The sequence below is a fragment of the Haliotis asinina genome, chromosome 14 (assembly GCF_037392515.1).
Source record: "Haliotis asinina isolate JCU_RB_2024 chromosome 14, JCU_Hal_asi_v2, whole genome shotgun sequence".
Taxonomy (NCBI): Eukaryota; Metazoa; Mollusca; class Gastropoda; order Lepetellida; family Haliotidae; genus Haliotis; species Haliotis asinina.
The window spans coordinates 18,023,086-18,049,704 of record NC_090293.1 but is presented as its reverse complement, the minus strand read 5'-3'; the positions used below and the strand labels follow the sequence as shown (position 1 = coordinate 18,049,704).

At 40.6% G+C, this 26,619-nt stretch overlaps 2 protein-coding genes across 2 annotated transcripts in view; both read left to right on the top strand.

The window, feature by feature from the left end:
- The window catches only part of LOC137260980 (MOB kinase activator 3B-like), a 357,679-nt gene that overhangs the window by 64,631 nt on the left and 266,429 nt on the right, over nucleotides 1–26,619 (top strand). The gene's annotated exons all lie outside the window — the stretch shown is intronic.
- LOC137260978 (uncharacterized) overlaps nucleotides 1–26,619 on the top strand; it is a 40,176-nt gene that overhangs the window by 4,108 nt on the left and 9,449 nt on the right. The window contains exon 2 of the mRNA XM_067798569.1: nucleotides 22,651–22,859. Coding sequence (XP_067654670.1) covers nucleotides 22,651–22,859 — 209 coding nt within the window. The remainder of the gene's footprint in view (nucleotides 1–22,650; nucleotides 22,860–26,619) is intronic.

Genomic DNA, 26,619 nt, shown 5'->3' with positions numbered 1-26,619 from the left:
TGTGCTCCAATTACTCTTCAGATATTATAAAATTATGTTTTTATTGGGATTTTAAAGATTTGGTTTTGGAAAAATGTTTTAAAGCATGTACTGCTAACAAGAGAAAACCCTAAATGGGCCTCCTTATATAGAACGACTGTTTAGTGTAATCATGTGACCCAAACATGCTAGTGATATTTCCCTGCAACATGTGTCATATTTGGGATTTCACTTTCTAAGTAAAGTACAAATTCTAGTACTTTTTTTGGTTGAGTCCCATCCGCGATTCATTATATTCATTATATACACAAAGTACGCAGTCTAGACTACCAGTTGTCTGACTTTCATTTTTGTGGAAGTCGCAGTGGCTGAGCGGGTTAGGCGGCTGACTTTGTGTGCTGGCGATTAGTGTGCTGACTCTGAGGGTGCGGGTTCGAATTTGTACTTTACTGAGAAAGTGATATCCCAAATATGACATATGATGCATTTGACCACTTTCTAAATGGCATCGTGTAATCATTGATATTTCCCTGCAATGTAATATTAACTGATTGTGAACCTCAACTGAAAAAAGTCACAAATTTAAGCAAAGGATGTTTGTAAGTGATTTGATAGGTATAATGAAGTTTATTACCAAAATTTATTAATGTTTGTTCATAATGTCTTCCTTGATGTGTATAATTTCCCCAAACAAAATATTTTATACATATCTTGCACATATTTTTCAAATTATCAAAAAATCGATTGCAAGGTTCTTATGAACTGTGAAGTAGATTTCTTTAGTTTCAGATACACCATGTTATATATTTATTTAAATATTTTAAAAAAATATGATGAACATGTTTCTTTAAGTTTTGCTATGATATCCATGTGCATTATAATGAAGGTGTTTTGTTAAAAAGGATCTTTCCCTTTATGAGGAAGTTTTTTAAAAATCTTTTTGTTGATTCATTTCAAATATAAAAAGATTTAATGATTAAACTTTGTCTAATGTCAGGTGCATATGGAATACAAATGGATTAAGTGCCAGATTTTGTTGGGATAAGTCGAAAGACCTTTATGCACACTGTGGGTATGTGTGTCATTCACAGTAGTTTCACGAACTTCATTTATTCAGGGATGACATCATAAACAACTTTTATATCAGATTTGTAATATTTTAAAGAAAAAGGAAATCTCATATTTTGTTTTGACAAAATGAAGTTTTGTGTTTAAGAAGCGCATTTCTCTTCATGATGAGTTATCCTCCTTATCACAATCATATATTTTGGAATATTTGAAGATTTCAAGTTTTATATTTTCTCATTTCAGGTACTTGTCCGATAAACTGAAGAAGTGGGAGAAGGTACCAAAACAAGAGAGTGGATTTTGACAATGTGATGTAAACTTGTAAGAAGCTGCTGTGAGTTCTGACACCACTTCTGGGTCAGTATGAGGCACTGAGATGCTTAAAATCTCCAACGTTTGACTACTGGATGACATGTCTTGAAGCTGTCCTAATTCTGTTGTGGAATGTTTGTGCAGAATGGGAGAGCCATGGGGAGTCTCAGCTGACAACTCAAGGTGCAATGTTGCTATTTATCTTTGCTGCAAATGGAACAAATTATGCCGGATAAATACCTGTGTATATCGTAGACATGATGAATTTGCCAAAAGAGATAAATGATGCTTTTCTTCAAGGTCAACAGTCATACAGGGAGAAACCAGGAAAGTTCTACAGTCTTTAGACAGACATGGGAGTCGAGAAAACAGTCATTCATGACTCGAAAAGTGATGGTGGTGTCATTGGTCTCATCAGAAGAAATATCGCTCTCCTATGATGGACACTCTCTCGTCATCTCATTGGAGAATCTTCCACTGTCATGCAAGGCCGATCAGTAATTTCTTATGACACTTCAGCGTCACATGAAGAGAACTATCCCTCATCACTTACAAGAGATTAATGCAATGCAGTTGCAATGTCCAATCACCTGTCAAGTGGAATGACTGATCCCTTTGACTAGCAGAAACATCTAGACTCTCTCAACATTTCTACTTGGTATTTGCTTCCTCTGAAGTTCAGCATTCACTGAGCAACATTGTCAAGATTGAAAAGAAGAGGTTGGAGGCATTTGTGAAGGATACACAGTGATGGGGAAAGGCAAGGGCCATGGGGCATTTTGCATATTCGAATAAAAAATGGCCCATCGAAATTTTGAAGTTTACCATTGATACAAAGGCAGTGGACTATTCTAAATTCAGAAAATCACTGGTAATCCAGAAAATGGCCCATTGTCAAAGTTCTCTTTCCCAATACCTGGACACATTGTCTACATGTGGGCAAATGTCTTTCAGTTGTCCAATACCCCGGTCACCTTTACTGAAAAGAAGAAGAAAGTAAAGCTACTCAGTGGAGATGGGACTGTGTGACTGTGCATTTAAACAATGATATCACAATCGCCAAGGTTGTCTCATATCCCATTGGATCTGTTCCTACATCACTTTTCAATGAAGATGGATCCATGAAGAAGACATCCAAAACCAATTTAGGACAAAAATTAGAAGAAATGGTTGAGTCTGTTGACACTTTACCAGACTTTTAGAAGAAAGACAGTGTCTACATTCGGATGAAATGGCAATAATGAGAAGCATGAAACCTGCCATCACCTTGACCAGTATGATAACCCCAGCTCCACCAAGTCTGCAGAAGCTGACCTCACAGATGGAAAAAAGTATCAAGTGTCATCAGGCAGAAAGATTCCACAGTGGAACAAAATTCTAGGTGTGTCTGAGAACAAGTCACAGTTCAACAACTTCTTGTGCACCAAAGTGCAGGCCACAGTGTCACCAGAAATTGAACCACAAGGAAGATTTATCTCTCAGGAGGATATGAAGAGGGAATGGTGACCATGTTGATCACTCACACTGTGATGTTTGCATTGATAAACTTCAGTGTTCTCAAGAAGAAGCTGGTACACGTATGCTCTTCCACGTCATGTATTGCAGTGATGAGTTTACAGAGAGGCATACCCAAGCAGCCAGGCTGCGGGAGTGCGGGAATTACGCATTTGGTAGTCCTTCTGGCGCAAAAAAAAAAAAAATTCAGTGCGTCAGATTTCACACAAATAAAGTTGAGCTGGCACATTTGGATATAATATGTGCGCCATATGTAGCCTATTGTGACAAAATATTCGATAATCAGTTGGTATTGACATGAATTCGCAACTAAAAATTCTACGGTATCGAGCGTGAACAACAAAACATGAAAACAATTTCGTTTAACCATTCAGTCAGTTATATGATATGTTGTTTCAAAGGCATTTAGAATTTGGTGCAATCAAACTAAATATGCTTTATGGTTCAACTTCTTTATTATACAATATATACATATGGAAATTAATTAAGCAACACCAAATTCAAAGACACATAAAAACTTAACAAAGTTTAACGAAGTAATTTTGATGATTGATTATTCAATTTTGATGTATTGACATACAGCATGAGCTTTTCATGGGTTGATATGACGCGCGTGAAGCTTGCACAGCGCACGTGCATTGCTTTAACCTCAACTTTCGAAAAATGCACTTTTTCCCTGGGGTGTTTACAAGCGCAGGTTGTCGATTGCATTCGGTTTTTCATTCATTTGAATGTCATGGCACGTAGGAAATTATCAGAGGCCACTCGTTGGCAAATAATCGGCATGAGGAATGCTGGTATGTCTCTAAGACAAATCGGGACTCAAATCGGACGACATCATTCCATAATTTCAAAACTTTTGAAAAAATACCGGGCCACTAATGAAGTTAAAGACCTGCCTAGACCAGGAAGACCCAGGAAGACCACAGTCCGGGAGGACAGAGCTTTACTGAGACTTGTACGGCGCAGGTCCTTCGACTCGAGCTCTCGGTTGAGACAGGAGTGGCTTCCAGGGAGACCCATCTCGAACAGGACTGTTCGGAATCGTCTGAAAGCTGCAGGATACCGGGCAAGGAGGCCAATCAAGCGACCCAGACTGTCTCCAGCCCATAAGGCAGCCCGACTGGCCTGGTGTAATGACCGTTTGCACTGGAACATTGCCTCTTGGAGGAAGGTCCATTTCTCAGATGAGAGCCGGTTCTTGCTGCACATGGTGGACGGTCGTACTCGGGTCTGGAGGCAGAGGAACACAGCAATGGCTCCACGGAACATTCAGGAGACTGTGGCCTTTGGGGGAGGTTCCGTTATGGTATGGGGGTGCATTTCCATGAACTGCAAGTTGGATATCATTACCATCCGTGGCAACCTTAACGGTGTTCGTTACCAACAGGAGGTTCTTGACAGGGCTGTGGTACCTCATTTTGAGAACCATCCTCTGGCAACGAGACCCATATTTATGGACGACAATGCTAGACCTCACAGGGCGCATGCTGTAAATGATTTTTTGCGGCAAAATGCAATTGACAGAATTCCATGGCCTGCCATGAGCCCTGACCTCAACCCCATTGAACATTTGTGGGACTTTATTGGCCGTCGTGTGAGGCAGAGAGACCCACCAGTCCATAATCTCAACGAATTGACGGCTGCCCTGCATGAGGAGTGGAACAGGATCCCCCAGAATCAGATCCGGAGACTCATCCAAGGAATGAGGAGGCGTCTGGAATCGGTGGTGCGTGCGCAGGGAGGACACACTAGATATTGATGAAAGTCGGTGTGCAGACTCTCAGATGACTGTTCTTTCTTTCCATGTGACATTTGTGTTAATACACCTGACAACAACGTCTGTGGATGAATAGTAAATTGTGTCCATTTTTTCATGAATTTAAGACAGTTTTAAGAATTTGGATTTCGTTGCAATAAAGCAAAGTCTTGATACTTTTTCCCTTTAAGTTGTTTGTCAGAGATCGTCTGTTGAATAAAAAAGTGTCAAACTATATCAACCCGGCATATTTTGATTGTCAGAACACTTCAAAGTTGCTCCAATAGAAAAAATTGGGGTGTTGCTTGATTAATTTCCAGGTGTATATATTATATTATTCAGGTGAAGAGACTAGGAACTGTCTCGAAATGTGGCCATGTATAATAAAGAAGTTGAACCATAAAGCATATTTAGTTTGAGTTGTATCATAGTATGGATGATTGGAGTGCATGGCTGGGTATCACGTGACCCGCTTACAATGGTTGCCCAAACTGCTGTGCAAACAGACCATATCGATTGACACGGTTTACCCTTGTTAGTTTTGGTAGCAGTTTGATATAAACAAGATGAAGAGAAGAAGAATTACAGACTTCTTCCAAAAAACAGAAACATTGACTTTCAACGGTAACTTTCAACAGGAAAATGCAGGTAGATCTACACCTAGCGATGTTGGCGATGCCCAGATAGAAAATCACGGCGAAAGTGAAACACGATCTCCTGACAACCATGCGAATGAAAATCCAACTATCAGTGGTACAGAGAGTGAAAAACAAAATTCTAAATGTAAAAAGTATAAACACTCGTTCCAACAGAAATAGTTGAAAGACTATCCTTGGTTGAGATGTGATGAAAAGTCTGGTGTAATGACATGCAGTGACTGCGTGAAATGTGGCAAGAAAAACACACTTACTAGCAATGACTGTACAAATTACATCTACACTAGAAAGTCATGTTGAAAGTGTTTGTCATATCCAGTCACTACGGGGACTAGTACAGAGCAGAAACTTTTCAGTTCCATCTCACAAGGCTCTGACTCAGAAAACTGAAGCAATTATTTCTGCAATCAAAACTGTGTATTGGTTAGCAAAGAAGGTTTTGCTACTGTAAAATACACATCCTTGATGGAATTTCTGCAGTTTCAAAGAGTAGATTCTCTTCAACATTTGGACTGTGGTGAAAATGCTACATATACCTCTTGGACAACTGCAGATGAAATCCAACAGGTTCTTTGTGAACTGATTGAAAAAGACAGCCTCCCATCATTTATAGAGGCTCAGACGCGGCTGGGAAATTTCTAAAGGTTTTACAACACGAGGAGGGGGAGTTCAGGAAAAGATGGCACAACAAAACACCAATGCGTATGACCCAAGCAGATCAGAAAGCCCACAACAAAAGCACACATTGTCACATGTGCCATAAACCTCTGAATGGTGATTCTGTTAGAGACCACTGTCACATTACCAACAAATACAGAGGTGCGGCTCACAATGAATGCAACTTAAAGCTATGGATAAATCCTAAACTTATTCATATCCCGGTGGTATTTCACAATCTACGCGGGTATGATTCACACTTGATTATGCAAGCTATTTCAAAGGTAGAAGGCAACATATTCTGTATCCCAAACAATATGGAGATATATATATATCCTTTTCACTAAATAGGTTGAGATTCATAGATAGTGTTCAGTTTCTGTTGTCATCTCTAGACAGTTTGGTAAAGGCTAATAACCCAGATGATTTGGCTATAACTAATCAGTACACAGAAGAGAAAAATAGAGCTTTGCTGCTACGTAAGGGTATTTACCCGTATGAATACATGGATGACTGGTCTAAGTTTAATGAGACAGAGTTACCTCCCACTGAGCGCTTCTATGGCAAGCTGTCAGACGTGTCTGTCTTGCAAGACAATTACGAACATGCGAGAAATGTATGGGAAAAACTAGGCTGTGAGAATCTAGGTGATTATCACGATTTATATTTGAAAACAGATGTGTTGCTGTTGGCTGATGTGTTTGAGATATTCAGAAAAACGTGTTTGAAGCAATACGGTTTGGACCCAGAATGTTATTATTTGAGTCCAAGGCTATCGTGGAATGCCTTATGGAAGAAAACAGGTGTGGAGTTATGGAGCTGGGCTATGAGTCAGTATCTACCCACGGGTGGATTCGAATAGGTGCTTCAGTCTGTGATTAACACTGGGGGTGTGGGGGTATTCCCCCATTCTAATAAGGGTTATATACTCAAAGTGGACTTAGAGTACCCAGCGGAATTGCATCAGTCTCATAACAGCTATCCATTTGCTCCTGAATGAATGAAGGTTAATCACGACTGGATGTCTCAGTATCAAGATAACTTGCTTGGTGGGGTGTCCCCATCCCCTATTGAAAAACTGGTACCGAATTTGATGAACAAAACAAAGTATATTGTTCACTATCGTAACGTACAGCTGTATCTATCACTGGGTGTGAAGCTGACTAAGGTACACAGATTACTGAGGTTCGATCAAAGCCCATGGAGGGAACCCTACATCAGGATGAACATGGACATACGAAAGCTGGCACCAACGACTTGGAGAAGAACTTGTACAAACTAATGAACAACTCTGTATTCAGCAAAATAATGGAAAATTTACGATAACATGTTAACGTGAAGCTAGTCCGGCCGAATGAGGAAGACAAGCTCTGGAAACTGATAGAGACCCTGGCGTATGATAGAAGTACTATTTTCGATGATGACTTGGCAGCTATACATATGAAAAAGAGTCACATCAAACTTAATCGACCGGTCTATATCGGTATGAGCATTCTAGACCTATCCAAACTCCAGATGTATGATTTCTACTACAACAAGCTCAAGAAATAATATGGTGGCAGATGCGACGTGTTGTACATGGATACGGATTCCCTGCTGATGAAGATTCAAACCAAGGATGTGTACAAGGATATGAAAAACAATATACACATGTACGACACCAGTGATTACCTGATAGACCACCCCATACACAGCCAAGTCAACAAGAAAGTATTGGGTAAGATGAAGGATGCATGTGCGGGCACACCAATTGCTGAATACATTGGGTTGAGACCTAAGATGTATTCTATCAAAAGACGACGCTGAAATAAGAAAGGCTAAGGGTGTGAAAAAGAACATGGTGAAACGACATATTAAGCATACCCTCTACAAACAGGCCCTATTCGAGAAGAAAACGTTCAAACACCAAATGAACGTACTTCGTAGTGATGGGCATAAGATATACAGGTTGACTTTGAATAAGACATCTCTATCACCGATGGATACAAAACGATATCTAGCTTCAGATGGCATCAACACTTATGCTTATGGTCACTCCTTGATCGGTGGGGTGTCTCCGCACTAAATATTTAAGTAACAGAAATATAATGGAGAAAATTTACTACAGCACGTGAGGATATTGGAAAGGGGCAGATTCTCTGAAAAAATTAGCTAAAGCCACATATGTTTCGGAAGAAAAACCCAAAGACTGGTTACAAAAACAAGCTATATGGCAAGTATACATACCGGCACCAAAATATATACCCATGAGAAAATTCGGTATTCATACACCTAATCAAATTTGGCGGGCTAACCTGTACACCAGTATTCACATGATTTAGAGAATCCCAAAAATAGAAATACTGAATGGGTAGTATGACTTCCTCGGCTGATTGACTTTATGAATCGTGAAACAACTAGGCTACTTGGGGGTGTAGGGGAACCCCCCACTAGACCAGCTGACGCAATCCGTATGAAATCCATTGCAGTGGAGGCAGCAGCACCCCGCTGTAAAAAAGTAAAAAAAAGTTCCAGATTGCACGATTGTTAGATATTTATATCAACCAGGTGAATACGAGGGAGACACCCATAAACGTGCTACAGATCCTACCTGGTCTATGAAAATGTAGAATATCAAACGAGTGGATATGAAAGACGTGGAACCTAACCTGTACTTCTTGGAAAATGGGCCACGTAGAGGATTCGTTCGCGAAGAATTAACAATCAAACCTTGATCTTTAACAAGTGTTTAACTTTGCTGATGTAGCCCTTTTCCTTCTCGTAAATAAGCTGAAATCATTTTTTATCTGTGCCATGGGCTTTACATAATCGGTAATGACCTTTCACCCCTATGCCACACTTCGAGCACTTATAGTTGATATTATCTTTAAGATGATAAGAACAATAACCCTCACCGCTGCTTATTTTACCACAAATTTCAGTTTTCCCCATAGGTACAAATATGTGGAGCTGTTCTCATTTATTTGTGATATAATAATTTGTGTAATTAGTCTAATCGTTTAACTATTAACACTGTCACCGCCAAACCAAGGGCCACGAAAACCAACTGACGATCTTTCTGTCGCTCTGAAGGAGTGTAATGCTGAGAAATTGTTGGTTCATTTAATGGTTCCGGTTGTTTACCCATTAACACGTATTCTTTCATAGCTTCGTCGACGTCCTTGGAAGTTCTAACAGAATGACCTTCGCACTAGAGTTGATCATTGATAAAATCTAGTCTATTCATTCGTCTCATAGCGTATTCAGACTGTGCACCTTGTAGCTTTTCTATAGCTAAATTGTGTCGTTTCCGCTCCGCTTTGAATCTCTTAACTGAGAAAGAAGGAAATTACTCCCGGAAAATGATGGGGCGTTCACAAGAGCTTCACCAACCATCATTGCTATCGTGGCCATATTATATACATTACTTTAAAATATTTTCAGGTATAATACCTTGCTTTACCAGAACGTGCTTGGTGGCCATCGCCATACCAATGTTCATAGTAAGCATAAAAATATTTTGCAGGTCGAAGTCGAGCTTTATAGTTGGTTCTTTTATCATCATTTTAGTAAACTGAGCATATCCTACTGATAATCCGGAAACCACCAATGGGTGGTATGCGTCGTTAACAAATGATTTTCCCTCAGACATATTATATATCAATAGAGATATAATTTTAATTATATACTAAGAGGCAAAAGTTTCTGTGATCAACCACAAACACATATCAAAGATAGACAAAATGTATTGAGTCTAAATAGTTGGATTAGATGATCAGCTGGGTGACTTGACATCCCTTTGACATGCCTGGACCGATACAATGTGAACCTTTAAAGGGTGAAAACAGTTACTGAACATGACAGGGGTATCCCCACACCCCCACTAAGGAATTTTTAACCAAATAAGACACAAGCCACGTATAATCCCACACAAACATGTAGTCCACCTTTCACCTGGCATATTGCAATGTGTTTTGATATCATTTTATAGCACTAGGTAGATCAACAGGCGATGCTATTGCGTCCTCAATATTAGCCACAAACTGTTTCTGTGCATCGTAAGCAGTTCCCTTACCTATAATACTAGAGCGTGTCTGCGATTGAGCCCCAAGAATCAAATTGTTTAAATGGATAATACCAGCGCGAGTGTATCCTTTCGATGTATCCAGCAAAATTTTTTTCCAATCATCACCTGGCCCTTGTTTAAACCTCCAAACGTGGTAATCATTGCTGTCATCAAAAGTACCGGACGTCCCACTCGTTTGTTTTAAAGTAGTGATATGATTTGTAACCCTATTTTTAACCACAACATAGCTTGTAATGTCCGAAGCTCAGGCATCACGAACATTAGCGCTTTGTCTCTCCAGCTTTATTTTCTAAGAGCAAAAGAGTAAGAAGCTGGAACAAATACAAATCATGTTTTGACAGTAAAGTTGGAATTCAGATTGGACGCATGCAGTACTAACAATCAGTCATCATAACTTCAAAGAATCCAGAATATTAAAATAGTACAACATCTCTCCACAAAGCCTGTTAAATATGACTTTAAGATTAATTGTTGATTTTGGCTCCTCTGAGATTAAATTACGGATAAAACATCAGCGACGGCTGACACCGTCCAACGGACGTCAATCAGCATGAGCGACAGTTATAAATCAGCATTGCCCTGACCAGGAATAAACTACTGATTAGCCATAGCTTGTACATGTTTCCACTGGAACTTGTACAACACACCAAGTTCAAAGTCTCCCATTGGTTGTGTGATGTGGTCATTCTTCTGAGTAAGAAGTGTCGGCGGACTCAACACCCAAGGCATCTCAGGATCAGCTGATGCAGGTGTTATTGGTCTTGCATTTACAACTGCACACGCCTCTGCCATAAAGGTGGTAATCATGTCATGGGTCAAATTATTTCCGGCAACACGAGTCAACATTGAGTCTAATATCTGACGTGTGAAACCAATCAATCTTTCCCAAGTTCCTCCCATGTGAGAAGAATGAGGACGGTTAAAAATCCACTTGGTTCTTTTCTCAGTCAGGAAGGCTTTGACCGGTTTATCTTCGATGTTCACGCAATCAACAGGAAGATCACACAGATCAACAAAGTTAGTTCCGCAGTCGGACCAGAACTCTGTTACATTCCCTCTAATTGATATGAACCGTCTCAACGCATTGATGAATGCTGCACTGCTCATCCCCTCTATAACCTCTATGTGGATAACATGAGTTGTCAAGCATGTAAACAACAGGGCCCAGCATTTGCTATTAGCCTGACCTCCTCTAGTTCTGCGTGTCACAATGGTCCATGGACCACATGTATCCACTCCCATGTAGATGAATGGAGGACCAAATGGAGGTTCCAAATGATCGTGTGGTAGATCTGCCATCTTCTGATGCTCAAGCTTACCTCTAAGCTTTCTACAACTGACACAGGAATGGATGATTGAATTGACAAGTCTTTTGCCTCCAGTTATCCAAAGACCAGCTGATCTGATAGCACCTTCAGTGAAATGCCGTCCTTGATGCTTCACATTTTCATGATGGTATCGCCCCAGAAAACTTGCAACATAATGTCCTCCAGGAATGATCAAAGGATGTTTCATTTCAGTGGTTATTTTGGCCCTACTGAGTCTTCCGCCAACTCTTAGCATACCACAGTCATCAAGGGTTGGATTCAAGAACAGTATTGAACTATTCTTAGGAAGTGCTTTCCTGTTTCTGAGACAGTCCATTTCCTTACCATACACTTCTTGTTGGACCTCCTTAATCAGAAATTGCTCAGTGAGTGAGAAGGATGGCTCGTTGGCAATAGTTTGCTTGCAATGTCTTTGTCCAACATGTTTCAGGAGCATGATAGTCTTGACTATTTTCTTCCAACTACAGAATCGTTTGAAGCAATGAGATTTCAACTGACCACTTCGGACACTGTTGCCAGCATTGTTGCTTTCACTCACTTCGGATCCAAGCCCATCCACAGGTGCAGTTGTCTTGATGCCTTCAGTTTCTTGCAGTACTGTTGGACCAAGAAGCCAGTTACAGTTCCTCATGTTTGCAGCAGGACAAGATCGCGTTCCCCAATCTGCAGGGTTAATGTCTGTAGATGCATGGAACCACTGGTCTGGTTCAGAAACTTTCCTAATCCTTTCCACTCTGTTGGACTCATTCCGGATATAGCCGAGAACAATCTGACTATCAGTGAAGAACTTTACTACATTGATTGGCATGTCAATCTGGTCACACCCTTGGTCAGCAATCTCAACAGCAAGAACAGCTCCATAGAGCTCTAACCGAGGGATGGTGTGTCCATGTTTAGGAGCAACCTTTGCTTTGCCGAGAACAAAGCCACAGTTAGTTTGTCCATCTTTGTCCACAAGTTTTAGATATGAAATGGCTGCAATTGCTTTTTCAGAGGCATCGCATAAGTTATGAATCTCTGCCTACGTTGTGCTTGCCAGGGATCCAGGGATGTAAGTTCGTGGAATCTGTAAGTCCTCAAGGTGGCTTAGTGATACTTTCCAATCTTCCTATTCTTGTCAGAAATGTTCCGGTAGGGGAGCATCCCAGTCAGTATTCTCGGATACAAGTTTCCTGGGGAGAATCTTCCATTGGATCACCACTGGAGCGACAAACCCCAACGGATCAAATAGATTGTTCACAGTGGACAGGACTCCATGCTTTGTGTAGGCCTTTTCGGAATACGACACTTTGAAGGTGAAGACATCTGATCCCAGGTCCCAGGTCAGCACAAGACGTCTCTGTGGTGGAAAGGAGTCAGCTCCTAAACGTTGCACTCGAAAGAGTTTGTTTGAAATGCAAACAAAGAAAAATTCCAGTTTACACTGCGTAGCATTTTCGGAAATTTTCCAACATCCAGCCGTCTAATCATTGCCTATAATGGCTCAATATGCTTAGAATAGTCAGGGGAAGACTATCGTGGGAAGAAACGGCAAATGGAAAATAGATACAATGCAATCATTTGATAATTCAAATATGTCACAATTTAATTTTGGACACACAAAAAGTCCAGACACTCTCCGCACTGTGGCCACTCTCTCACAAGCGACTTGACAAAAATATACATGCAGCTGTTATGAATATGTGCTAAGGATGAAAAAAAGAAAACTCAGACTTTAAACTCGCTCGCCCAAGGGCATGATCATGCCAAGAGCGATATTAAAAAATCTTGCCCACGGGTGAGAAACCTTTTGACCCACGGACGAGAATATTTCCTTTTACTACAAAGACATCCTTTTCCATGTTTTGGAAGTTGTAAATGTATGAAAAATCTCATAACACAAAATCAGCTCATTTTGACATAATTCTGCTAATTTAGAGCGAATTTTAAAAATCCATCGGCCATCGGCGAAAAACATTTGGCCCATTGGCGAGAATGTTTCCTTTTACTCAAAATACATCTTTTCCCATGTTTTTGTGTTGGAAATAAAGAAATTACATTTATGAGTATCTTGACAGAAAATTCAATTCATTTTCACTCAATTCAGTTAATCTAGAGCGAATTAAAAGAAATCTCGCCCATGGGCAAAAAACACTTGGCCCATGGACGAGAATATTTCCTTTTACTCCAAATGCATCGTTTGCCATGTTTTGGAGGTAGCAAATGAATGGAAGGACATTTATGAGTATCCTGGCACCAATTTCAACTCATTTTGACTTGATTTAGAGCGATTTAAATATGTCTCGCCCGTGGGCAAAAAACATTTTGACACATGTGCGAGAATATTTACTTTTACTCCAAATACAGGTTTTGTACGTTGTGAATACATGAGGGTATGGATATTCATAAGTATCATGACACAAAATTCAACTGATGTTGACTTAATTCCTCTAATTTAGAGCGAATTTGAAATATCTCGCCTATGGGTGAAAAACATTTAGACCATACGCGAGAATATTTCTGTTTACTCCAAATACATCTTTTCAATGTTTTGGATGTTGTGAGTGAATGAGGGTATACTCATAAGTATCATGACATAAAATTCAACTCATTTGGACGTAATTCAGCTAATTTAGAGCCATTTATTAAAAAATATCGCCCATTGGCGAAAAACATCTTGACACATGAGCGAGAATATTTACGTTCACTCAAAATACGAGGGGATGTCAATAAGTTTTGAGCCTTGAGCATTTTTCATACCCAGGTGTCACAGCCTATGGTACGACATTGAACCTTGGGGTGTAGCTGATGTGATATATAAGTTTTGGTATCCTACTCTAAGAAGTTATTGAACAGCTCACATTGACAGAAAGAGACCTCCACCCCCACCCCCCTCACGGCAGTGAAAATGAATAAAATTTAGTATAGAGCAGTAATTAAGTTTTTAGTTCTTGAAGGAAACTCGGCGAAGAACATTGAAGAAAGGCTTTCAGCAGTTTATGGGAAGTCTTCCCTTTCATCTGCTACCATCAAACGATGGCTCAATGAATTTAAGCATGGTAGAGAGGGGGTTGAAGATGACCCCCGTCCAGGTCGCCCAACAACAAGCACTAGTCAGGAAAACAGTGACAGAGTGCATAGGCTTGTGCTGGAAAATCGTCGAATCACACTCCACGAGTTAGAGGAGACCACAGGCATTTCACGGATCCATCGAGACAATTCTTCATGAACATCTCGTCATGTCTAAGGCGTGCGCAAGATGGGTGCCAAGAATGCTTGCAGATGAAATGAAGCAAACAAGGGTCACCATAAGCAACTCCATGCTAACCAGATACAACAAGAATCCAGAAGATTTTCACTTTAGGCTAGTAACCTGTGATGAAACCTGGATCCACCACTACGATCCTGAGAGCAAACAAGAATCCATGGAATGGAAACATGTCACTTCTCCCAGGACCAAAAAGTTCAAAGCCTCCAGATCAGTGCAGAAGGTAATGGACAGTCTTCTTTGATAGCAAAGGCGTCATCCACATAGATTACTTACCAAAAGGAAGAACAATGAATGGGGAATATTACGCTAACTTGTTGAGGCAAGTGCGACAGTCAATCAAAGAGAAGCGCGGGGGGCAAGATCAGAGGTGGTATTCTTCTACATCAAGACAATGCTCCAGTACATACCTCTCGCGTTGCAGCCGCTGCTGTCCAGGAATGCGGGTACGAAATCTTGCCGCATCCCCCCCCTACTCTCCAGACCTGGCACCAAGTGATTACAATCTCTTCCCAAATCTCAAGAAACACTTGCGTGGTCGTAGATTTCAGGATGATAATGAGCTTATTGCTGCAACTGTGGCTTGGTTTGAGGACGAAAATGGCGCCTTCTACAGAGATGGCATCAGCGCCTGGCGGAAAAGATGGATCAAGTGTCTTGACTCACAAGGGGACTATGTTGAAAAATAAATGTGGTTCATACCAATATTTTGTGCTTTTATATGCAAGGCTCAAAACTTATTGACATCCCCTCGTACATGGGTTTTCCCCAATGTTTTGGAGGTTGTAAATGAATGAAAGTACATTTTTTAGTATCATGGCACAAAGTTCAACTCATTAGACTTTGGGCCTATTTGCGAGAATATTTACTTTTCCTCAAAACACTGTTATAAATGTCAGTCCCCAATGACGAAACAGTTTGACACAAAGGCGAGCTAACTTAATTTTAAAATTTAGTCGTTTGGGTTTGCATATGTCAATGTCTATATAACTATCCTGTCACTTGAGAAAATTCTTTCTACGTTTAATGAAAACAAAATGGAAACTGTTTCAGTTTATCCTCGTATCAAAGTTCGTTGAAAAAATAAAACAAATCTTTGATGAAAACAATTTAAGTGAGAGTGTGTTAATATATACCGTCATGTCAGCATTATTTCCGCCACATTCTTACGTGACCCAGTTAAACATCGATAACGAATAGATGTATATTATAAAACCCGTCAGTAAGGGACAGTAAAAGAATATCAGTCACATATAAACCAAGCATATAATGTCCACTTTTCGGACAATACATAAAATACAAACAGGCCATATAAAACGAGAACAGGCCATAGACCGCCGGGAACTGAAGGTAGATCACCATGGGTACTTTGGCTACCCTCAAGGACCCGAGATGGACTTACCCCATAATGAACAAAAACCCATAAGGACAAAACCCCATAAGGACAAAACCCATAAGGACAAACCCCTTAAGAACAAAACCCCATAAGGACAAACCCCATAAGAACAAAACCCCACAAGGACAAGAACCCATGAGGACAAAAACCAATAAGGACAAACCCCATAAGGACAAAAACCCATAAGGACAAAAACCCATAAGGACAAAACCCAAATGAAGGCCTGTGGACAAAACCCCCAAACATGTTTTATTTTCTAAATGAATTGCTTAAGTGACATGTTTTTATTGAATCAGTAATAGAGATTAGAAGGGATAGGGATTAACAGGCTTCATTAATTAACTTAGTATTGCGCTTATAAACATTATTGAGGATGAAACTTCATTACTGATTAGGATTAACTGACTTCGAGAGTATTGAAAGCTTAATGTGTGTCCACAGGGGCTTGTCCGCGCACTGTTTCATTGCACTGGTTTATTTCCCAAAACACTTAGCCGGCTCTTTGTTATTGCTTATAAACCCGATAGGTGTTAATTGCATGTGGTCAGTAATTGAAGTTGTGCATTGCATATTGTCAGACAGACTGTCAGACATATAAGTGCCAATAAACCAGACACTGAGTTTCCTCTGTGAAAGAGTCTGCTTATCACAGTCAACATGTTAACGAGTAGATTGTTTACTTGTTTGTGCACACAACCAAGATTAGACTACTGCTCACGACCCCATGCTGCGGGCATGCATACTCACTGCACATGCGTTTTGAGCGCAGCACAGATTTATTAATGATATATTTCGGTAACTGCACACCGAAAGGTATAGAATCTGCAGAGTCGTGTTTCACGTTGCATGTGACCTTTTACAGTTTATATCAATACCACACCCGTAAACATATGATACAAAATATAAATGAAGCATGTGTCGATATAAACTATCATATAAATAACATATATATGTATACATATTATTACAACAAATACAACTATCATCTAGGTAAACATAAAAAGAGTTACGGTTTGTTGAGTCTGACTAGCTCTTTGTAGAAACACGGAACAATTGTGAGAATGTTATTGATAACTTAATTTGTTTTCCTTAAAAAAAATTATCAAGCTTTGTGTCTTGATGATAAAATCGTGGACGGATTCAACTTTTTCCTGTATTTCACAGTGAATAAGTTTTTTTTGTTTCCGTTCACCGAAGTCATCATAGACCGCAATGAGAAAGGGTCCATCATCAGACAGAAAGGGATACCATGATAGAGTATGGAGTACTTGTGTCTTCCTTGCCTTGGTCATCTCCTCAGTTACCCCCTCCCCCAATCCACCCCAACCAGTGCGTGTGGTATTGTGGGGCCGTGTCAGCGACAAGTTTTGGTCGGTGGATAAAACCAGGGATAATCTACAACAAGAATGCATTCCGCACTCTATATAGTGCCTCCTTACAAGCAGGGATACTCTACAACATTAGGCTCCCTGTTACAACTAAATATCAGAACACGTATCAGTTGCAGAAAGATTGTCTCTTGTTCGTTTTTTTTCCAAACACGAAGTAATCATGACTTCTTCGTGTTCCCACGCACGGAGCGACGCCTCACATGGTTAGCGTGTATTTGTCAACTTCATGAACAAGCATTCATAGCTTTTTTAACCGTCCCAGCTAATTAGTCCCATGCACAATGGGTTGTCCTGAAAATCGATAGACGTTTTGTCATTTTACAGCTAGTCGTCGTTTCAGTGCTGTTTCAGTCTTTAACTCATTAAGCCCGAGAGCCACTTCACTGCTCAAGTCCTGGAACAATGTGCTGATTGCCTGACTCGCTGTGGAGAGACTAATTAGTGCTTATTCACGCCTGATATCCCTGATACCAGAGATCACATAATAGATTATAATGGTCTCTGCTGACGCGTTTCGGGGATTACAGGAAAGTGTCTCGTCATACAAGCAAGTCATGAATGTTTAATTGTTTAATTGCGTTGTAAAGATGTCTGTTTCTTCACCATTTGTACTAATCAACGTGTGTTTACAAATGGTAAAGAAAGCAAGCGTGTGACATATGCATGTTGTAGATTATTCCTGGTCTGACAAATAGGAGAATACTTCATAAAACCTCTGTAGAAGAAAAGCCGGGACGGGCAAACGGGAATTACTAAAAGTGGATCCAACAATGTTAAAACGAAACATGCTAAACTGGGTAGGTACACTTAAAAAAATGCAAGCGTAAGGGTTTGCCCACGATTGAATGTATTCAGCAATTGAAACTTTGTCTACATACCGAGTGTCCCTTAGAAAGAAAAACATTTTTGGTGCTTTGTGTTTCTTTTGTGAGAAGGTTTTACATTGCGTTTAACTCACCACTGGTGACGTGTGACGACCTGGACAGAAGTTGACAGTATTTTGAGTTCTTTCCTTAATTACCCCGTTAGGGTTTCTTAATTCACCATTATTTGATCTGAAGAAGCACAGACTATGTATATTATATTTAAGTGGTTATTGGCGAATGTCAGTGGGATTGACAAGACGTATTTCAATACAGCTCAAAGCTCTCACAACACTGTTTATTAATGTGTCCCAACATAATCTTTATTTCACTGGTTCGGTCACTCTTAATCAGGGCTTTCACAAATAACTTAAACTTCATAGACGTATCTTGAATTTTGTTAGTATTTATAGAATACCTAAACTGAAAAGAGTTCCAAGGCGTAGTATTCTAAGTCAATATGTTGCTGGAAGTAAAGCTCTGCATTCAGGTACCGTGAAGACCTGGAGTAGAATAGGCCTTCAGCAACCCATGTTTGCCATAAAAAGAAACTATGCTTGTCGTAAGAGGCGACTAACGGGGTGTGATGGTCAGGCCCTATGACTTGGTTGACACATATCATCAGTTCCAGTTTGCGCAGACCGACGCTTATGTTGTTGGTCACTGGATTGTCTGGTCCAGACTCGATTAGTTACAAACCGCCGTCATATAGCTGGATATTGCTGAGTGGGGCGTAAAGATAAACTCACTCACTAAATTGAATTGAATTATGTGTGATTATACTTTCAACTATTTTTAACCGTATATTTGCAAAATAAAGAAAACAAGCGAATGGAAATATTTTCGTCCACGAGCGAGATTAGTCGAATTAAGACCAGAATGATTTCATGTTTCGTCATGATATTTATAAACACACTTTCGTTCATTTCCAACTTCCAAAACAATAAAAAAAATATCCTAATATATTATATTGTACTTGTTACAAATTAGCGGAATTAAGTCAAAATGAGTTGAATTTTGTGTTATGCTGCTTATAAATATACCCTCATACCTCTAAAATATGGGAAAAGATGCGTTTTGAATAAAAGGAAATATTCTCCCCCATGGGTCAAATGTTTTTCGCCCATGGGCGAGATTTATTAAGATCACTCTAAATTAGCGGAATTAAGTCAAAATGAGTTGAATTTCGTGTCATGATACTTATGAACATACTTCCATCCATTTACAACCTCCAAAACATGGGAAAACGTGTATTTTGAACAAAAGGAAACATTCTAGCCATGGGGCGAGATTTTTTATTTAAATCGCTCTAAATTAGCAGAATTAAGTCAAAATGAGCTGAGTTTCGTGTCATGACACTCACAAATATACTTCCATTCATTTAGAAACTGCAAAGCATGGAAAAACATGTGTTTTGAGTAAACATTCTAGTCCAAGGGCTAAAATGTTTTTCGCCCATGGGCGAGATTTTTAGAATCGCTCTCAATTTTGCAGAGTCAAGTTACACCGAGCTGAAATTTGTATCATGATACTTATGAACATACTTTCATTCATTTACAACTTCCAGAACATTAATTCTGGACGAAACTAAACATTCCCGCACATGGGCGAGCGAGCTGAAAGTTTGAGATTTCGAAAAACACTTTTTTCTTTTTTTCATCCTTAGCACATATTCATAACAGCTGCATGTTTATTTTTGTCAAGAGGCTAGTGAGAGAGTGGCCACAGTGCGGAGGGTTTCTGGACTTTTGTGAGTCCAGAATTAGATTGTAACGTGTTTTCGTAAGAAACTGTCAAACTTTTAGTGCAGCGTGACGCCATGACTGACGCAAAATCACGCAGAACGACAACGGTACTTATCGGCATTTCTCGCTTCTTCTTTTTGATTGCACTGTATCTATTTTTAATTGGCTATTTCTTACTACGACACTCTTCCCCTGAATATTCTAAGCGTATTGAGCCATTCTAAGCAATGATTAAACGGCTGGACATTTACGATGAAGCCTATTTTCAAACGTAGTTTTAATCACTTTAGCTTTGTCTGAGATAATAGTGGATGGCATCAAGAAACAGGAAATTTTCCACAGAATTCAGAACTAAATATATATATATATATATATATATATATATATATATATATATATATATATATATATATATATATATATATATATATATATATATATATATATATATAGATGCGTAGCATATTTAAAATTTTATTGGACTTCAAAGTGAGGGTTGAGGAGGAGGGACATATATGTCCCTGTGGTGTGGCATCCAGGGGGTTAAAAAACAAACAACATTATACTATATCACGGATTTTTTTATAAATCAGTTGAATTCGGGATCAAAGACGGACCCAAACCATTCTAATTTCTGCTGATATACCAAATATATATTACTGCTATGATGCATTATTTTCGAAGTTACCTGGCCTAATTCTTATTCAGAAAATAGACTCCATGAAAATAGTAAAGCACGCCTAAAATTCTCTACACACATATTTCAACGAATCGACTTCGCAATTGCAAGTGAATTCAACAATATTATTCATGAATCGTTTTGTTTTCTTTCTTCTTTCTTGTGCGCGGTAATTGTGTTGGCTAGCAAAGCCAAAACATACTGTCAGTCTCTCGTAGACGCTGTGGACTCGAAGCCCTTAGTTCCTTGTTTCCTCTTTAATAAGTTATATATATGGAACTGGCCACCAACTTACATGGTGTACCACAGGCAAACTGTAGCGCAAATGACGTTGCGCAGCGTAGAGAATATGACCATTCATCTTATATGCGAGCGAAGCGAGCAAAGGTTGGCAACGCACTTCCCTCGCTTCGGTTAAAAAAAATCATGTTAAAATATAATATCGCTACTATCAAAGGTACACTCCCGTTTCCTCACTAGGTTGTGCTCTCAGATTTCCAACCCCATATTTAATAATCATGCACGTAACTCATGGTACGTCATCAGACCGTTCTTCGCCTCCATTACTCCTGTCAGCTTCCGGTTCAAACCTCATTTGCACTACAGTTTGCCTGTGGGTGTACAAAAGGACCCTGAGCATGGCAATACTGCAAGCATTTCCTAAAAGCTGTGTAACATGTAGTTGCCTCCCTCTGATAGAGGCTGTCCTGCTTATTCCAGAACACCAACTGTTTTGACTATAGATCTAAGAACAGCTACAGTACGCTAAAGAGGGAACTATTTCTACTACACCCGAACTACTTGTAAATGAGCGTGCGACCTCGGCTGTGTTCCAGAGATCCTCTCTCGTGTCACAAACATGTTCATGGCTGTAGTTTTTTAGATCTGTTCACTATTTCAAGCCCTCAAATATATTTGAAACAAACACCTGTACCTTAGACGTCACGTACATCACCATTGTGACCTGGCATTGTTTAATCCAACTACCCATAGCTCGTAAGAGTAAGGAGAGAAAACGAAGCATGATTCAATCTACAGGGCTTGCAACGTAAAGAACAGTCATCCAGGTATGTACTGTCACTAACAGGGTCTTAGTATGTGTCCCATTAAGGTCGTCAAGGAGAAACGGGCATGACACAATCCCGTTTACGATGGATAAATGTAGTAAACCCATTATGATAGTAAGGTGTAATGTCTCCGAATGAAAGGCGATTCGTGCTTTGACAGGTGCCATCAATTCAACATGTTTGGGGTACACTGTGAAATAAACAAGAAAATAGGTGAGTTACCGCTACAAATTTCTGACGAGGGATTTTGCCTCGGAATAGAGAGACCCTCGGAAGTCACGATTTTTCGAGTTTCCGAAGACCTTTGCTGCCTAAGTACTGCTTCGACTTTTGTGCCCTATGTCTCATTTTGTAGGTACATATATGTGTGTATACTTGTAATGGGATAAAAACAGTGATCATTGTTGAATTCTCCCTAAAACATACTTGGTGTGTTGACCTCGTTACAACCTTTTCATTTTATATAGTGCTAAGACCCCGTTTGTGACAGTACATAGCTTGATGACTATAATTCGTGTCACCAACGGCCGGTATAAATCTCGTTCGAGTCGGCCTAGGCCACCAAACACTAACTATTCCTGACAGTGTTCCTGACAGTTAGAACACCGGGTTCATGTCCTTTAAGAACAATTTCTATACTTGTGTCCTGGACCAACGCTACACAAGTCCTACTTTTGGGCCCAATGCTATTCTTAGATCTATGAACATAAGCTTTGAAAGAAATTGAATCCAAGCCAGATCACAAAACGTCTATTTATATGTTTCTACACTGGCGTCTTGTTGCCTCTCATATTGACTTGAATATCCTCCGAGGAAGTACTCAAGGCATAGCCTATTACTAAAGGATTTAAGGACCTATCCCAAAAAGGCCACGGAGCCTATATTGCTGCTTGCAATTATATTTTAGTGTGTTTTCTTACAGTCAGCAGCGACGGGTGGACGCTTGTCTTCAAGGCGGTCAGTGGGTCTGGTATAAACTTCATAGAGTCCTGGTCACAGCCTGGGGTGGCACATGACCTGGAGCTGACCAATCAGAACCCTGATTCCTTCTCGATCTATGGCGCATCCTCAAGCTACCCCTTCTATCGATCTCACTGGTTGGATGATTGGTCTACGGCAGGGATCAAGGAGGTGAGTGAGTGAGTTTAGTTTTACGCCACTTTTAACAATATTCCGGCAATATCACGGCGGGGAACACGAGAAATGGGCTATACACATTGTAGAATTGGGGAATCGAAACCGGGTATTTGGCGTGACGAGCGGACACTTTAATCGCTACGCTACGCCATCTTCCTACTACCCCAAGGAGGTACAAGGGTATATACAATCGTAAAACTACTGTCTGGCAGCACAATTTTGATTTGCCAAAAAATACCCAAAACAACCAAACAAACAAATAACAGCGCTCTTAAACAGAAAACATTCAAATAGCACCAAATCACCGCTTATGACGGGTTTCAATCATATCTATCATGGCGCTCTGAGGTCGTGAAGTTGAAGAATAGCGTGTCTATGGGAGTAGAACTTGGGGCCGATCATATTCACTGTATATACTTCACCTTTGGGAGATACAGATCGCCGTCATCGATACATCTCTGCGCAGATGGCACGCCAGTTTATCTTGCATTCAAACCCACCGACCAGAGATCTAACAGCTCGGTTTTGTGCAGCAGACATTAAACAGTGGATGGCTTGCCACTTGATAAAGCTGAACAGCGAGAAAACGGAACAAATGGTCTTCAGTTCCAAATCTGCACGACAGAGTCTTCCATCATTTCATGTTGGTGACCATATCATGAACCCAGCACAGGAGGCAAGGAATCTTTGTCTTTGAGTCAACTCTCTGAGCCGAATCTCACATCAACAACATATGCCAATATCCGCAATATCAGCCTAATAAGGAAGTCATCACTACCAAAGCTGATGTTTTGCTGGTCCAGTCACGTGTGTTCTCGCTTCTGCATGGACCATCGCAACACTGTTGTATGGACTACCCCAGATCCACATCAACAGGCTGCAGCGAGTACAGAACTCAGCAACCAGAGTGGCGATGAGAACAAGGAAATCGGGCAACATAGCACCTGTTCTGGCGCGCCTTCTTTGGTTGAAAGTGGAGTAGAAGGTGAAATACAAGTACTGACGCTTGTGTTTAAGTCGAAACTTGCTCCATCCAATCTTCCGGATCGCAGCACAGATGATCAACCAGCCAGTATTGCGGTCAGCTAACCAGAATCTGCTTGATCCTCCATCTTCAAGATCAGCAAACTATGGCGACTGCAGATTTGCAGCGGCTGGCCCAGCACTGTGGAACTCACAGAAAACATAGGATCTATTTCTTATCTTCATGATTTCAAGAATGTCATCAAAACTCACCTGTTCCAGAAGGCATACGAAAAGACATTTCTAGCATTGTGCATCTCCATACGTTGTCAGACTCTAGCAGCGATTTGAGCACTGAAATACAGCACCATAGAATATGGTCCTCAACATTTTTTAGGTTTCTGACCTCCAGCCTCATTCAGTAACAGAGCTTCGGTGGAAACAAATTGTGAAAAATAAGAGGAAAATGAAAATATACACCTGGAAATTAATCAAGCAACACCCCAATTTTTTCTATTGGAGCAACTTTGAAGTGTTCTGACAATCAAAATATGCCGGGTTGATATAGTTTGACACTTTTTTATTCAACAGACGATCTCTGACAAACAACTTAAAGGGAAAAAGTATCAAGACTTTGCTTTATTGCAACGAAATCCAAATTCTTAAAACTGTCTTAAATTCATGAAAAAATGGACACAATTTACTATTCATCCACAGACGTTGTTGTCAGGTGTATTAACACAAATGTCACATGGAAAGAAAGAACAGTCATCTGAGAGTCTGCACACCGACTTTCATCAATATCTAGTGTGTCCTCCCTGCGCACGCACCACCGATTCCAGACGCCTCCTCATTCCTTGGATGAGTCTCCGGATCTGATTCTGGGGGATCCTGTTCCACTCCTCATGCAGGGCAGCCGTCAATTCGTTGAGATTATGGACTGGTGGGTCTCTCTGCCTCACACGACGGCCAATAAAGTCCCACAAATGTTCAATGGGGTTGAGGTCAGGGCTCATGGCAGGCCATGGAATTCTGTCAATTGCATTTTGCCGCAAAAAATCATTTACAGCATGCGCCCTGTGAGGTCTAGCATTGTCGTCCATAAATATGGGTCTCGTTGCCAGAGGATGGTTCTCAAAATGAGGTACCACAGCCCTGTCAAGAACCTCCTGTTGGTAACGAACACCGTTAAGGTTGCCACGGATGGTAATGATATCCAACTTGCAGTTCATGGAAATGCACCCCCATACCATAACGGAACCTCCCCCAAAGGCCACAGTCTCCTGGATGTTCCGTGGAGCCATTGCTGTGTTCCTCTGCCTCCAGACCCGAGTACGACCGTCCACCATGTGCAGCAAGAACCGGCTCTCATCTGAGAAATGGACCTTCCTCCAAGAGGCAATGTTCCAGTGCAAACGGTCATTACACCAGGCCAGTCGGGCTGCCTTATGGGCTGGAGACAGTCTGGGTCGCTTGATTGGCCTCCTTGCCCGGTATCCTGCAGCTTTCAGACGATTCCGAACAGTCCTGTTCGAGATGGGTCTCCCTGGAAGCCACTCCTGTCTCAACCGAGAGCTCGAGTCGAAGGACCTGCGCCGTACAAGTCTCAGTAAAGCTCTGTCCTCCCAGACTGTGGTCTTCCTGGGTCTTCCTGGTCTAGGCAGGTCTTTAACTTCATTAGTGGCCCGGTATTTTTTCAAAAGTTTTGAAATTATGGAATGATGTCGTCCGATTTGAGTCCCGATTTGTCTTAGAGACATACCAGCATTCCTCATGCCGATTATTTGCCAACCAGTGGCCTCTGATAATTTCCTACGTGCCATGACATTGAAATGAATGAAAAACCGAATGCAATCGACAACCTGCGCTTGTAAACACCCCAGGGAAAAAGTGCATTTTTCGAAAGTTGAGGTTAAAGCAATGCACGTGCGCTGTGCAAGCTTCACGCGCGTCATATCAACCCATGAAAAGCTCATGCTGTATGTCAATACATCAAAATTGAATAATCAATCATCAAAATTACTTCGTTAAACTTTGTTAAGTTTTTATGTGTCTTTGAATTTGGTGTTGCTTAATTAATTTCCATATGTATAGAAGACTCGCCATCGATACTGATTAGACTATGAGCCTTTGTCTATGAAACATATATCATGTGGTTTGGATGAAAGCTGTTTGCTGAAAGGTGGCCCACCGATGGCATTTCGTCGCCAATCAAGTCATGTTCTCTACTTATTGTACGGGTCAAACATGGAAGTTTATTGGAGGTTATGTCTTTAAACTGGCTCGTCTGGTGGGGTAAGATGGGCTCACATTTTCTGCATCATACGTATTTGTGATTCATAAGTACATGCTTTTGGTGTATTCTGAAATATACCATGGACGTTGTACGGAGCTCTCAGAAACATGGAAGTATTGTAAAGATGCTCTGTCAAAGCGCATCTTTACTATTTGGTAAAAGTGTTGAAGCTAATTCATGACGAGATAGAGTTTCCTTGAACATATATCGCCGAAGAAGGATCCAAAGAGTATGCAGCTGTAAAAGGTACTTTCGTATGACATCGATTTCGAAAGTCAGCGTTAGAAAATTGAGAAATTGCGTCTTTTTATGGATTGAATCAATGTTGCATTACATGGACGGATCCGAGAAATTTGAAAGAGGGGAAGTGGAGGTGGGGCGGCGGATTCGAACCTACTGGAAACACACACACACACACGCACACACACACACACACACACACACACACACTCTCTCTCTCTCTCTCTCTCTCTCTCTCTCTCTCTCTCTCAAACG